Below are 15,161 nucleotides of genomic sequence, written 5' to 3'. Positions count from 1 at the left end.
TGGTTCTCTACCCTGGGGAACATCTATTTCCCTATTGCACTTTATAATTGAAATGAGCTATTTTTTCTGACACTCACAGGCTTGATATGACATCCAAAATACTGCAAATATATGCTTTCTTTTTCTTTTTCTTCTTCTCCTCTTCCCTCTTCTTCTCTTCTTGGTTTTTAAATTTTTAATCTGTTGTGTTTTTAGGTGATTCTTTTGAAATGAACTTTAAAACTATTGTAATAGTATATTGCATATATATAAACTTAACACTCTTTATAATGAGATAAAATACAACAATTTTACCAAAAACCAATATAATTTTTTTATTCAGAGCTGAGATTACTGCATTCTTTGTCAGTTTGAGCATTTGAACAGTTATTTGATCATCATCATGAATCATCCTTAGCCACAACCCTGCTTTATTATAAAGATTATAAAGGGAATGCAGATTAGTGGACTGTGATGGAATATGTTCATTATTTTTAGATTCATCAAAACTAGAAATGATATTCAGAGTTTCCATACAGAAGTCCCAATGTAAAATTTAATTTTAGTCACAAGATTGCAGCAAATTTCAAGCAAAGCTAGATGATGTTATTTCTTAAGTAGTATGTGATAATATTAATATTTGAAATTTTATTCTACAGTAACTGGTTCTGTGTGAGAAAATTTCTTACATGTTATAGAATGTATTTAATCACTATTTCTGCATAGGCAGAAGCTAGAGATGGAGTAAGCATGGTGGCTCACTTCTTTTAACATTCAGGAGGAAGAGGCAGGAGGATCTCCATGTAATCTGGGCCATTCTGGTCTACACATTAAGTTTCACAACAGCCAGAGCTTCATAGTAGAGAAATTCTGTCTCAGACAAAAGTATCTAGCAATTGTGTTTTTGGGTGACTCTGCTTTGACATGTTTAGAAAGAATAGATGCTTTCATGCAGTTATACAAATTAGTATGACAGTGATTACAGAACATTTCATACATGTTTATTGTCAAAAATCAGATTTAGTTAGAAAATGAACTGTAGTCATTTTCTACATGATTCAGCATGCTTCACTAATTTATAAGCTTTAACTACTTCAGCATTAAAATATTGAAATATTCACATCAACTATGTGCTCAAGAATTTCTAAATCCATTTAACAGGCTATTACATGGCCAATTTGAAAGTAATTGACTTTGTGAAATTAATATTACATCACTGATATCACCATTGCCATTATTTCAAATAAAACTTAATAGGATTTAAATCAATTCTTTCATACACAGACAAAACACTAATTTTATTAAGGAAAATATTTTTACAAATATTATGAAGTTTGTATAGGAATACATTCAAAATTTATAATAACAGAGAATTCCAAGCAGAAAATAGATACTTGCAAAAGATCCTAGAAATCATCTAACTTAATCATTATTCGACAGAGTTTCTTCAGTTGAAGGGAGAATTCTGAACTCTACAAGAAACTTAATTTTTATGGATAGTTTTTGAGGCACAGGAAGTGAGGATGGGGGGAACTTCAGTTCGTGCCAAAGTAGTTACTACATCTACTTAATTTCAGACGTACTAATTTTTGAGTCTCTTAATATTATTACTCCATTTTAACCAATTTATAAAGATCATCATTAACACTTCTTTGTAAAACTAAAATATAAAGTGAGCAGTTCCAATGTTAATATAGTGAACTTTTACACAAGTATCCTGTATTATCATTATCTTTGGTGAGTACTTTTAGTGGTAAAGACAAAAAAGTGTGTCAAGATACAGGGTACTCTGTGCAATAACTACTGTGCAGTGTTAGCTACATAGCCTTTTATAGCATTATATTTGGACTTAAACATATGTTGTGAATTATTGGTAAATAGGTAGCAAGGATGAGACTTAGAGATACAACAGGAAAAGAATATAATGTCCAGGACAAAAACCACAGTAAATAATAGAGCGTTTACTATATCTGTTAAATTCTAAGAGATTTTATCTTGCAAATTTTCATAAAATAATTTTGTTGGATTATGCAGTCCTTTAAATTCTAAATAATAGAATTAAGAAAACAGTACATTTGCATGTACACATTCACTCATATATGTGTGAGTGGATACATCTGCACACACATGTGCACACACACAGGCACTTATATATTTTAAAAAGAAAGTACTGTAACATTTGGAGATCAATTTTCCTGTGATTTAACAGTAAAATAAATACTAATTTCCTTATAAATTTAAGTAAATATTAAATAAAATTCCATTTTTTTCATGTGACATAATTTTTAGAAAAACAAAATGACCCTACATGAGACATGTCGAAACTTAAAGTAGTTATTTAATTGCATATTTTATTTTTCAGTTTGTTCAGGGCTTCTTTCACATCCTTGTTCCTCAGGCTATAAATCAGAGGGTTCAGCATGGGAATCACAAGGATATAGAACAGTGAGCTCATTTTGTCTTGATCAAGGGAATAGGAAGAACTTGGCCTGAAATACATGAAGAGCACAGTTCCTTGGAAAATTGCAACTGCAGTCAGGTGAGAGGCACAGGTGGAGAAGGCTTTAACTCTCCCCTCAGAAGAGCGGATCTTCAGGACTGATGAGATGATGTAACCATAAGAGACAAGAACTCCTGAGATGGTGCTCAGTTCAATAAACCCAAAAATTGTGAATATTGCTAATTCATTGACCTGTGTGTCTGAGCAGGACAGTAGTAAGATTGGAGGGATATCACAAAAGAAATGATCTATTTCATTAGACCCACAGAAGCATAAGTGGAATGTCAATGTTGTGTGTATCAAAGAGTCTGCCACACCTACAAGATAAACCCCAGCCATGAGCAAGGAGCACAGGCTGCTGGACATGTTCACTGTGTAGAGTAAGGGGTTGCTAATGGCTTGGTACCGGTCAAAGGCCATCACTGCTAGCAGTATGCATTCTGAATCTACAAATGTGCAGGCAATGAAGAATTGCAGAGCACAGCCAAAAAAAGGAATTGATTTGTCATTGCTAAATATGTCCTTCAGCATCTTGGGCCCAACTGCTGTGGAATAGCAGAGGTCACAGAAAGAGAGGTTACTGAGGAAAAAGTACATAGGAGTTTGAAGCTGGGTATCCACTTTAATTAAGACAATCAGTCCAAGGTTTCCCACAAGGTTAATGAGATAAACCAGTAGAAATAGTGTGAACAGGACCACTTTTACCTCATAGTTATTGGTAATTCCCATTAATATGAACTCAGTAAAGGCAGAGCAATTTTCCCTCTCCATTCTTCTTTGCATTTCCGGATTGTTTAGAAAATGTTCAAGAGGATGCAAAGTGTATATTTTGCTTTCTGAGTGTGAACAGTGCACCTGTAAGACAGAATATGATTGGCTTCAGATGTTACTATTTTACTATAAGAGAGTCATCAGTCAGTTTAAAGATGTTTTTTGGTTGAATGATTTAAGCACTAACATCTCAGCTAGTCTGTTTGGAAAATTTGATCTCATTTCCTTGAGATTCACGTAATGAGCTGTTTTCTACAAGTTCCCTAATTATTGTGAATCACGTTTTGTCATGTTTGACTGACAGAAGTATTTTGAAGTCAAAGTGACATCAGGGAATTCAGGGAAATCAGACCTTCTGTGTTTTGGAGTACTCATGCGACAAAAAAAAATGAATCTTATTATTTTCTTAAAAAACAATCATGATGGCTGTGAAGAGTTTTCTGCCAGTTATAGAATATAGATTAGGTTACTGAATAATCCTAATAGGCTTTTTATGTCACTATACCTGATTCAGGTTTCCTTATGGCCTGTTCTCATCAGCCAAGTGTCTCCTATGCACAGGTGAGTATTCTGACTAAAGACATGCGGTATAAAAACAGAACAACAACAACAACAACAACAAACTTTTATTTTGCATTCGCCTTAAGCTTGATTTTAAAATAGATTATTATATATAATATTGGAAATTGACAAAGATCCAGAGTTTTTACTACTACACGCCTAGCAGCTTTCCCCCTCATACACACCAGTAACTGAAGGGATTCACCAATCCCTGCTTTATCTGACAGTAGTGCATATGGGGCAGAAAGAGAAGGAAGACCTAGCTTAATGGGCTCTCTTCATCTGCCCAAGGAGAGTCTCTGGTAGCTCCTAGATATTTAACTATTTAACCCAGGGCATTTCTCTTACTGAAACAGTAAGAGAGTTCTCCAGTATTTTCCAGGATCTAGCACTTCCTACCCTGCATAACATTGAAAACTATTGTGATTTGTCACTCCATGGGATTAGACAGAGAATGTCTTTGACTGTATATGTCTGGGGGCAGAAAATATATAGAAGATTGATAGAACTCTAACAAATATTCCATTCAGATTATAAATATCATTTAATAACTTGCCAAACCTCTGTAAATTGGACAACATACATAAAAATATTTCTGCCACATATAGGATCTCTCTGTCTCCAAGACTCCCTTTCTGTGTCTGTCCCCGACCTCTTTTTCTCCTCTCTGTCTCTGATTCTCTCTCTTTCTCTCTCTCCCTCATATCTGTGTATGTACTGTTTATTTCTTTATTCTGCAGTGTAATGTATCTCTTTGTCCTTTATGGTATATGAAAGTTGGAATGTAGATAAAGAGCATTTGAGGGATTTTCTAGACCTAACAAGTCATGGCATGGTCTCAAATGGGGCTCCATTTGAATATGCTGTTCGTTGTTTGCACACACTTTTTGCATCAATATTCATTAAGTTCATGCATGTGTTTGCACGGTTATAAATAATATCCTTGCCAGGCGATCAGACTAAAATAAAATTTTATTTTGTTACTGCTATATTAAGTTCAGTCACATTCTTCTAGTTCTCTGCAAATAAATATTATTAGTCATTACATGGAAAAATTCATGAACTAAATAACTAAGAAAATAAAATAAATGACTAAGTTAAAAATTCTCTTTTTATTTAAGGTGATATTTAGGATACAAATTGTATAGTTTAGATCTGAAAATTTAGAACTTACCTTAGTTGAGCAGGTTTCTGTCAGATGGGCATGAAGCAGGTAGCATTTTATATTACCCATTGACATTTGGGATTTCATATTCTGAAAATATTTCCCTCAGGCTTTGGTGTGATTAATTATAATTCTGGGTCTGTATTTTATGTTGTAAGTCCAGTGGTAATTCTTTATTATGGTAACCAAATAAATATACAACAGTAGGAAAACTATTAACTATTTAAAAATATAAAATATAACCGAAGGTTTACTTCTTCATTCAAAGCAGAAATTTTACAAAACTTAAACAGCTACCAGTTGTTACCGAGACCATTTCTTTTCTGTAGTACTATATACTACATTTCCATTATTTCACAAATATGTCAGTTTTGACATAATTGTTTTATTTCTTAATAAAAATGATATAGCCTAGTATGCATCCATTTAAAACAAAAACTTATTTGGTATCAGTGTACTGATTGGCTGTGTGGGCACCAACACTATTTAATTATAGAAACTCCTTAAAACTTCAATAATAAATTCATGTTGATTAGCAGTCATTCTCCCTTCTCAGCTGTCTGCAGTCTGTTGATAAGTAGCTGCCTATATAGGACAGAACATAAAATTATAACTAAGCAAAATGTAGCCCCTTGCAAGAGACTTTGTATATTTACACTCATGTAATCATGTCAGCAGTGTTTACATACAACAGAGTATGTTTCCTTTAATGGCTAACTTCTTCACACGTGTGCATGTACACACAAACAAATCTATTTCCTGGTGGTCATTCAATATATTGGACATTCTTGTTGCTCTTTGGTTATTTAAATAATTCATCATCACCAATGTCAATGTTCAGGGCCCATTCTATACTTGACACTGCATGCTCATTTATGTGTGTGTGTGTCTGTGTGTGTGCAACTGTGTGTCATTGTCTATATGTGTTTGATATTGTGGGTTTGTCCATTGACTCTCCTTTGAAACCAGAGAATGATGTTAGATATCTTCCTGGCACTCTCTTTCTGTGGATGAAATGTCTCTAATTTAATATAAAACTTATCATTGGTGGCTAGTCTGGCTGCACAGTGTGCTCTCAGGACTACCTGCACCTGCCCTACAGTGTTGGCATTACAGGACCTTACAATTTTTTAGATGATGCTGTAGGTTCACACTCGGTTCTTCATGCTTGCAGAATAAGCACCTACAACCACTGAATACCTCACAACCACTGAATACCTCAGCAATGTCATGTTCTTATGCCCCAATGAAATGATGCCCACAACATTAATTCGTTATATCATACATTCTATATATACTTTTTCTTCAAATAAAAACTTAAGGTTGTTTTAGTAACTTTTCTATTGCTGTGAAGAAACACTACCAAGGCAATTTTTATAAAAGAATACATTTATTGGGAGCTTGCTTAGAGATTCAGAGAATTAATTCATTATTATCATGGCGAGGAACATGGTGGCGTGCAGGCAGGCACTGGAACCATAGCTGTGTACTACATCCTCATTCATAGGCAGAGAGAGCATGAGATGTTGATCCTGGCATGGGCTTTTGAAACCCTAAAGTCCACTCACTGTGACATCTGTCCTCCAAGAAGGCCACACCTTCCAATTTTCTAATTCTTCTCAGGTACAAACACCGCCTTTTGACTAAGCATTCAAATACACGAGCTTATTGGAGCCGTTCTTATTCAAGCCACAGCAAAGACCTTATGCAGAATGTAATTGTCTGTTTTGTGATTGTGTGAATATTCTAGTTTGAGTATTTGAATAATAATTGCTAAAATCTATTAAATATTTTAGTTTAATTGAAGTTGATAATAAAGACAAAAAGTAGAAAATGACTGGATTTGGGAAATATTTCTCTGATGAATATATTCTATGCTAAGTTAATTCAAGTACATGGATATGTAAATCAAGAGCTGGAGACTCTCCAAAGGTGAGGCATCACTATGCGATTTGAGGATGCGCAGAAACAGTGGTGAGTTTGTAAGCAAGGAACATAAGAAGTTGAAAGCAAATACACACACATATATATGCATGTATATATATATGTTATACATATATGTGGGCACATGTATGTATGCACATGTATGTATGCACAAATATACATAAATATAGAATATGATGGGCTGATTTTGTGACTTGTGTGCATGTGGTTTCAAGGTTAGCTAATTTTCTTGGTCTATGTTATATTACTTCAGAATTTACTGAGCCATAGGTAATTTTTTTCATCTTTGCTTTAAGAATACATTTAGTTTTGTAATAGTACTTCTTATCCCTATATAGCAGGAGTAGGGTACCAAAAAAATGGTTCTTCTGACATATTAGATGGCTAAAAGAACAAGCAACATCAAATTGATTTATCCATTTCCTGCACCAGTTTGTGTGTACTACATGAGCACCTGTTGCCAGCAGAGGGCAGAAGAGGGCACTGGATCTCACATAAAGAAAAGTTACAGGAGGTTGTGAGCTGTCATGTGGGAGCTAGGAACCACAGACGATTTTCCTGAAAGAATATTAAATGCCATCTATTCAGCTCCTAAAATGTGTATCATTTAAAAGTAGCATTTTAGAACTCACATTTCTTTTAGACTATTCATAAGGGTATAGAGCTACTGTCACTATCTAATTCCAGAACTTTTCCATGTCTAATATAATTTAATAAAATTTACTGATCTTTAAGAATTTTTTGAATTTATGATAATGAGAGAATTAATCTGCACTTATATTTTATCTCACTGTCTTTATCAGAGTGTGTTATGATAAAGGGTTTATATTCCTGGTGATTCTAGATCCTTTGAAGAAGGCAGCAATAACCATTGCAATCCCACCCCTTTGTCAACCTGTCAAATTTAGCACAGAAATTTTTGTAACTTGTTTCCATAGTCTTGTGACAATTTTACAATGTAAAAACACAGTCAGCTTAACATACATCCACTTGAAAAGTTCAAAGCTCTTAACTGTGAATTCATATGCAGGGAAAATGATCAAGAACAAAAAACCAAGTTACATACTTCCAACAAATAATGCTGCAAAGTAAACATTTGTAGTCCAAACTAGAATAATCAGTGTTTATCAAAGAAGGAAAAACAACACAAATATCACAGAAAATGAAAAACAAACAGATATACCAAGACCAAACACCAAATCCTGCAGCTACATATATAAAATGACAGACTAATAGTACACTAATCTGGGTGACAAAAATTTAGGTAGATCCTTAACCACTGTGCAGGAATGAAGATGGTATCTTAAAAGAAATCCCACACTAGCTCAGAATTGAGAAGTAGATGGTTATTTACTTAGGAGTAAACTCACAAATCAGGATCCTCTGCTGGAATGGAGATCAGAAAGCGAAACAGAGAGAGGAAAAGAGGCTGGACACATGCTCTGTATCAGCATATATAATATAAGAGGCCACACCACAGTGGGCGGGTTACCACTGGCTGTAAGAATTCCTACAGCACAGGAATCCTGCATAACTGCTGAAGCCTGAAGCCAGCTGTCTTCAGCACATGTCTTATGGTCCAGGTATCTTCAATATCCTTGGATACTTTTAGAATTTACACAGCCTTTTCCGTGTCTCATGTCTTCGTTTGCTGTGTTTAAGCTCTCTACCTGAAACTAACTGATGGGAAAGAAAGGTTCATTTCAGCTTATAAATAAATCCAGGCCATAGTCCCTCATCAAGGGAATTAGGAGCAGAAACCCAAATAGAAATTGTAGCAGAAAGCACACAAAATGCTACTTACTGACTCACTCTGTATCATACTCAGTTAGCTTTCCCAGTTATGGGAAATCTCATCCTCACACCACTCAAGAAAATCTCTATAGACACGAACAGAGCCAATCTGAAGGGCACACTTTTTAAAATGATGATCTGTCCTCCCTGGTGACTTGATACATGTTGTGTCAAGTTTATTTTACAAACACACACACATCCATCATGGATTCATGCATTGTATTATGGCTCTGCCAAACATTGCCTAGCCTTAGTTACCTTTCATGACCACCTTAATGTGGTTTATTTATTTATTTTTATTTTTTTCTTAGTCTTGTTTTTTTTCTTTTTTTAAAATTTATTTATTTGTTTGTTTATAAAAATTTCCACTTCCTCCCCTCCTCCCCATACCCTCCCATTCCCCCCACTCCCTCCCCCCCCACTCCCTTTCCTCCTCCCTCTCCAGTCCTAAGAGCAGTCAGGGTTTCCCGCCCTGTGGAGAGTTCAAGTTCCTCCCCTCTCCCTCCAGGTCTAGGAAGGTGAGCATCCAAACAGACTAGGATCCCAAAAAGCCAGTACATGCAGACAAAACAAGACCCAGTGCCATTGTCAATGGCTTCTCAGTCAGCCCCCATGTCAGCCACATTCAGAGACTCCGGTTTGATCACATGCTCATTCAGTCCCAGTCCAGCTGGCCTTGGTGAGCTCTCATTAGATCAGTCTCCTTGTATCAGAGGGTGAATGCACCCCTCGCGGTCCTGATTTCCTTTTTCATGTTCTCCCTCCTTCTACTCCTCATTTGGACCTTGGGGGCTCAGTCCTGTGCTTCAATGTGGGTCTCCGTCTCTATCTCCATCTATCGTCAGATGAAGCTTCCCTCTGGTCCTGTTTTTCTTGCTCACGTTCTCCCTCCTTCTGCTTCTCATTTGGACCTAGGGAGTTAAGTCCAGTGTTCCAATATGTGTCTCTGTCTCTATCTCCATCCATCGCCAGATGAAGGTTCTATGGTGATATGCAAAATATTCATCAGTATGGTTATGGGCCAAGGCCAGTTCAGGCACCCTCTTCTCTGCTGCCCAGGGAACAATCTGGGGACCTCTCGTTGGGCCTGGGAACCCCTCCAGAATCAAGTCTCTTGCAAACTCTAAAATGGCTCCCTTAGTTGAGATATATACTTCCCTGATCCCATATCCATCCTTCCTCCCTCCCCCCATCCCAGTCCCCCAAGCCATCCCAATTCTCCCCCTCTCCCTTCTCTCTAACCATCTCCCCTTACTTCCACCCCCCCCCCCCGTGCACCCAAGTTTGCCTGGCAATCTTGTTTACTTCCAATATCCAGGAGGATAACTATATGATTTTCTTCAGGTTCACCTTCTTATTTAGCTTCTCTAGGATCACGAATTATAGGCTCAAAGACCTTTAACTATGGCTAGAATCCACTTATGAGTGAGTACATACCATATTCCTCTTTTTGGGTTTGGGTTACCTCACTCAGTAAAGCGTTTTCTATTTCCATCCATTTGCATGCAAAATTCAAGATGTCATTGTTTTTTTTTTACCGCTGAGTAAAACTCTAATGTGTATATGTTCGACACCTTTTTAAACCATTCTTCTATTGAGGGACACCTAGGTTGTTTCCATGTTCTGGCTATTACAAATAGTGCTGCTATGAACATAGTTGAACAAATTCTTTTGTAGTATGATAGGGCATCTCTTGGGTATATTCCCAAGAGTGGAATTGCTGGGTCCTGAGGGAGGTTGACTCCTAATTTCCTGAGAAACCGCCACACTGATTTCCAAAGTGGCTGATCTTCACCAACCCCTCATCAGATAAAGGCCTGATCTCCAAAATATACAAAGAACTCAAGAAACTAGACACTAAAACTCTAATTAACCCAATTAAAAAATGGGGGTACTGAACTGAACAGAGAATTCACAACAGATGACCTTCGAATGGCCAAAAGGCACTTAAGGTCATGCTCAACCTCCTTAGCGATCAGGGAAATGCAAATCAAAACAACTTTGAGATACCATCTTACACCTGTCAGAATAGCCAAACTCAAAAACACCAATGATAGCCTATGCTGGAGAGGATGTGGAGTGGGGGGAACACTCATCCATTGTTGGTGGGAATGCAAACTTAACGTGTTTTAGACAAGTGTCAGCCTTCCGTGAACCATAGTTGTATCAGCCATAGTGTGAGGAAGCTGGAGGAACAATTTCCGAGGACATTGCATTTGGGGGGGAGGGAATCCTTACATTCTGGACTTTCTTCCTTTAAATAAATCCAATTTCCATATGATGGCACCTTTAAGAAATGACCCTTACCTGAGTGCACTGATCTTGTTCTGGTGCAGTACAACCCATTTCTGTGATGCTGTTGGTCTCTTCACCACATGCTGTGGTGGTACATGCCTGTACCACCCTGAAAACTAGCTCATTTCTGAATCCAGTTTTTCTCCAGTTTCAGGACACAGGCGGAGTGAAGTGAGACTCATGGTCAAAATGTGATATAAGTGGTCCCTATTGCCCTTCTTCACAGAATCCCTGTTCTTTCCCGAAACTCATGAGGTGGTCCACCACTGTCTGAATTTATTTCGATATTTTTGTCTTGTAATCTCATGCGAGAACGGTCCAATTAGCTGTTTACAGTAAAATTTTGTTTCTTACTAAAGTTCCAGTCTGTTACATATTCTTCCCCAAACTAGCTCCAAACTCCTTCCAATAATAGTGAGGGTGCTGAATTTTGATGTGAGATTTTACTTGAACATACACGTGTTTGGTATCATTATGACATGCTCACCATCATTTGGTTTGTTCATCCTCCCTCACTCTTTCTCTCCAGTTTCTGGGAACCTGTCCTTCCACTCCAGCAGCCCCCTTTCATTTTTGCCATCACATGCACTCTGTTGACTCTGTTTTCTATACCTGGTTATTTAAAATCTCTTTCCTCCTTAGTTTAATTTTGGGAGCCCACATGTGACTGTCTCCATCTGTAGTCATTTCTGACTTAAAGAAGTCATGTGACTTCAAGCTTGCTTATGTGCTCGGCTTTTTCTATAATCTTGATGGCTCGAGAAAGTTATGATTAACCCACGGGAAAAAGCATTTTGTTGAATGTTCTGTTGAAAGAGCACATTTTTTTCCCATTAAGATTTGGGCTGCTGTATGCCAGTAAGAGGCACTCCTTGCTAGAGCTTAGAAGCTGCTTAACTGAATAAGATAAAGCACCTGTTTGAGCTTCCTCCCAAGGACAGTGCAGGGAGGTGGTTAGCTATCTGTGCTGCTCTTTTTTTCTACCATTTGTCTGCAGTATATATGCGGACTGAGAAATAAACTCAGGGCTGTTTAGTATTGACTTCAGTTCTCCTGCTTTATTCTATGTTTCTGTCTTCAGCCTCATGCCTTCTCCCAGGTACTCTTTGCTGATTCCTGCCAGAGTGGGCTATGACATTTAATTATCTATACACACATGTGGATATCAAAATTATAAGCTAGAATCAGCTTCTGAGTGAGCACATGCAGTATTCATATTTATGAAACCAAGATACCTCCTATTACATGCTAATTTTCAGATCAATTTATTTTCTTAGAATTTTAGAATTCTGCTTTTTATAAAGCAAAAATAAAATTCCATGCTGTATATATACACTCGTTTTAGTGTCTACTCTTTCATAAGGGGGAAGGATGCTGATTTCATTTCTCAATGTTTGTGAATAAACAGCAGTATTTAATATAGATATGCAGTGTAAGTATTTCTGTGTAGGCTGTAGTCCTTTGGGTGTATGCCCAAGAATGGCATGATGAGTCAGATCCTACTTCTGATTTTAGCTTCTTAAGAAACTTCCACATTTTCTGTGTTGACTGACCCCTTTATAATTCCACAAACAATAAACTTTTCCAATTCCACACATTCTCAAGGCATTTATTATTTTCTTTCAGGTAATAGTCATTATTTTGTGTGAGATGAAACTCACTGTAGATTTAATTTGTATCTCTGAAAGGTTGAATTGCTAAGGATATTGCATATCTATATAGTAATTTTTTATTTTACAATTATCCCTTTCTTTCTTTCTTTCTTTCTTTCTTTCTTTCTTTCTTTCTTTCTTTCTTTCTTTCTTTCTTTCGTGTGTGTGTACTTTGTGTTTATGCATGTGTCTGGGAATACATATGCCAGAGTACAAGTTTGGAGGTCAGAGGACATTTACAGGTCTTGTTTCTCTCCTTTTGTATTGAATTAAGATCCTTAAGCTTACTGGGCCTTAATTATAGAGGTATTTTCTAGCCCTCATACACTTTATAGGCGGGCTGCACTTCCCGAGAAATGAAGGGAGGAAAAAGGAAGAGAGGAGAGGAGAGGAAAAGAAAGGGGAGAAGAGAGGAGGAGAGGAGATGGAGGAGAAGAAGAGAAGAGAGGAAAGGGAAGGAGAGGGAAGGGGAGGGGAAGAGAAGAGAGAGGGGAGAGGAGAGAGGAGAGAGGAGGAGAGGGTTGGAGAGGAGAAGAGACAAGGAAAGGAGAGGAGAGAAAAGGAGGGGAGGAGAGGGAAGATGAGGAGAAGAGAAGAGAGAACAGGAGAGAGGAGGGGAGGGGAGGAGAGGAGAGAAGATGGGAGGAGAAGAAAGGAGAGAAGAGAAGAGCAGAGGAGAGGAGAGGAGAGGAGAGGAGAGGAGAGCAGAGGAGAGGAGAGGAGAGGAGAGGAAAGAGGGCCTAAGATTGCACATTTATGGTACTTTTCCCTCTACCTCTGTTTTCAGAACTCTGGAATTTTCCCAACTTCACTTTGAACTCTTTAACGTATACCGTGTCTTGGGATTATGATTACATACGACTGTGGTATTAAATAAGAGTTTGAACAGTTGTCTCAGTTGGATTCTTGTGCATTTGCTGTTAATGTTGCTGCAAGTTCCCTCCTAGGCACCTGTAGTTGAAGCGAGATGAATCTTAAAGTGGTCCTTGTCATTGAGATCGTACCTTAAATTTTAGAATTTTCTTGGTGGCATCTTTTACATCTTTATTTCTCAAACTGTAAATCAGTGGGTTGAGTACTGGAATGATGATGGTGTAGAATACTGAGATGATTTTATCAGTACTGGGGGAATAGAGGGAGCTGGGCCGAGAATAAATGAAGAGCAGCGTGCCCTGGTAGATGGCCACGGAGGTGAGGTGAGAGGCACAGGTGGAGAAAGTTTTCTTCCTCCCACTTGTAGAGCGGATCTTCAAGACGGAGAGAAGGATGAAGAAGTAGGAGACGATGATGACAATGAAGCAGATGACCTCCACAGAACTCCCATATGTGGAAAGCAGCCATTCGTTAATGGACGTGTCCGTGCAGGAAAGCTTCAGCAGAGGAGGGAGGTCACAGAAGAAATGATTGATGACATTTTTGTCGCAATATTTTAGAATAAAGGCGAAGGATGTGTGCACCAGGGAACTCATGTTGCCACCAACATATGACAGCACGACCAACCATATGCACAGGTTCCTGGACATTGCAACTGTGTACAGCAAAGGATTGCAGATGGCAACGTAGCGATCATAGGCCATGGCAGCCAGGATAAAGGACTCAGTATCCGCAAACGTACAGAAGAAATAAAACTGGAGAGCACAGCCAATGTAAGAAATAGATTTCTTTGCTGAGAGGAAATTGACTAGCATGTTGGGAACAATTACTGAGGAATAGCACAGGTCTACAAAGGAAAGGTTGCTAAGGAAGAAGTACATAGGGGTTTGAAGGTGTGGGTCTGTCCTAATTAACAACATCAAGCCAATATTCCCTGTTAAAATCATCCCATACAATGTCAGAAACACAAGGAATAAAACAACCTGGAGTGCAGGTCTTGTTGGAAAACCTAACAAGATGAATTCAGTGACCAAAGTATAGTTTTCAATTGTAAACTCCATGCTGGTGTAGTTTTTTTTCTTTGTCCTTTTTGAGAACTGTAAAAGCTCAAAAATATGACAGGTCAGAAGAGTAAGATAATTCAGAATAACCTTATTTAAATATTTTATAAAGGCTAGTTAAATAAACAAAAGGTCTATGATCAAACTGTTTCCAAACATAATATCTGAGAGATTTATTTCAGAATTTGGTCAACAATTGAACTGAAGGAGTCTTTATGTATTTTGATTCACCACTCTTTTTGACACTGCACTACTGACTTTTCCTATTCTAGGTCAGAACAAGGCATGCTTTTACTTACATTTCTTCTCAAATATAATGGAGTATATGGGTGCTAAGAATGAAGAAGTCATTGATGAAAACACAATGTTAAAGGAAAAATTATATTTTAAATTGATGTAAATTTATATCTCATGTCTTCCTTTTGGCAACAAAAATTTTAGGACAATTTACTTCCCTTTCCTTTCGTTCCTCCCCACCCATACACATTTAAAATACAGGCATGATGTGTTGTGCCATTCTAACACAAGCTAGAGTCATTGAAGAGGAGAAAGGTCCCTCCTTGGAG

At 37.5% G+C, this 15,161-nt stretch overlaps 2 protein-coding genes across 2 annotated transcripts; both read right to left on the bottom strand.

Annotated features, from left to right (window-relative positions):
* Nucleotides 1–2,317: 2,317 nt before the first annotated feature.
* On the bottom strand, nt 2,318–3,262 carry LOC125409234 (olfactory receptor 5W2-like). Its single transcript, XM_048448083.3, has one exon. It carries the CDS (start codon nt 3,260–3,262, stop codon nt 2,318–2,320), a length of 945 nt encoding a protein of 314 aa, XP_048304040.3.
* Nucleotides 3,263–13,650: 10,388 nt separating this feature from the next.
* Or5i1 (olfactory receptor family 5 subfamily I member 1) lies at nt 13,651–14,595 on the bottom strand. Its single transcript, XM_048447987.3, has one exon. The coding sequence runs from the start codon at nt 14,593–14,595 to the stop codon at nt 13,651–13,653; it is 945 nt and encodes a 314-aa protein (XP_048303944.1).
* Nucleotides 14,596–15,161: the final 566 nt, after the last annotated feature.

The sequence above is a fragment of the Myodes glareolus genome, chromosome 6 (genome assembly GCF_982192425.1).
Source record: "Myodes glareolus chromosome 6, mMyoGla1.1, whole genome shotgun sequence".
Taxonomy (NCBI): domain Eukaryota; kingdom Metazoa; phylum Chordata; class Mammalia; order Rodentia; family Cricetidae; genus Myodes; species Myodes glareolus.
This window is presented reverse-complemented; position numbering and strand designations above follow the sequence as displayed.

Coding starts and splice junctions, on each gene's coding strand:
- LOC125409234 (XM_048448083.3), bottom strand. CDS start 3,262: ATGCAAAGAAGAATGGAGAGGGAAAATTGCTCTGCCTTTACTGAGTTC.
- Or5i1 (XM_048447987.3), bottom strand. CDS start 14,595: ATGGAGTTTACAATTGAAAACTATACTTTGGTCACTGAATTCATCTTG.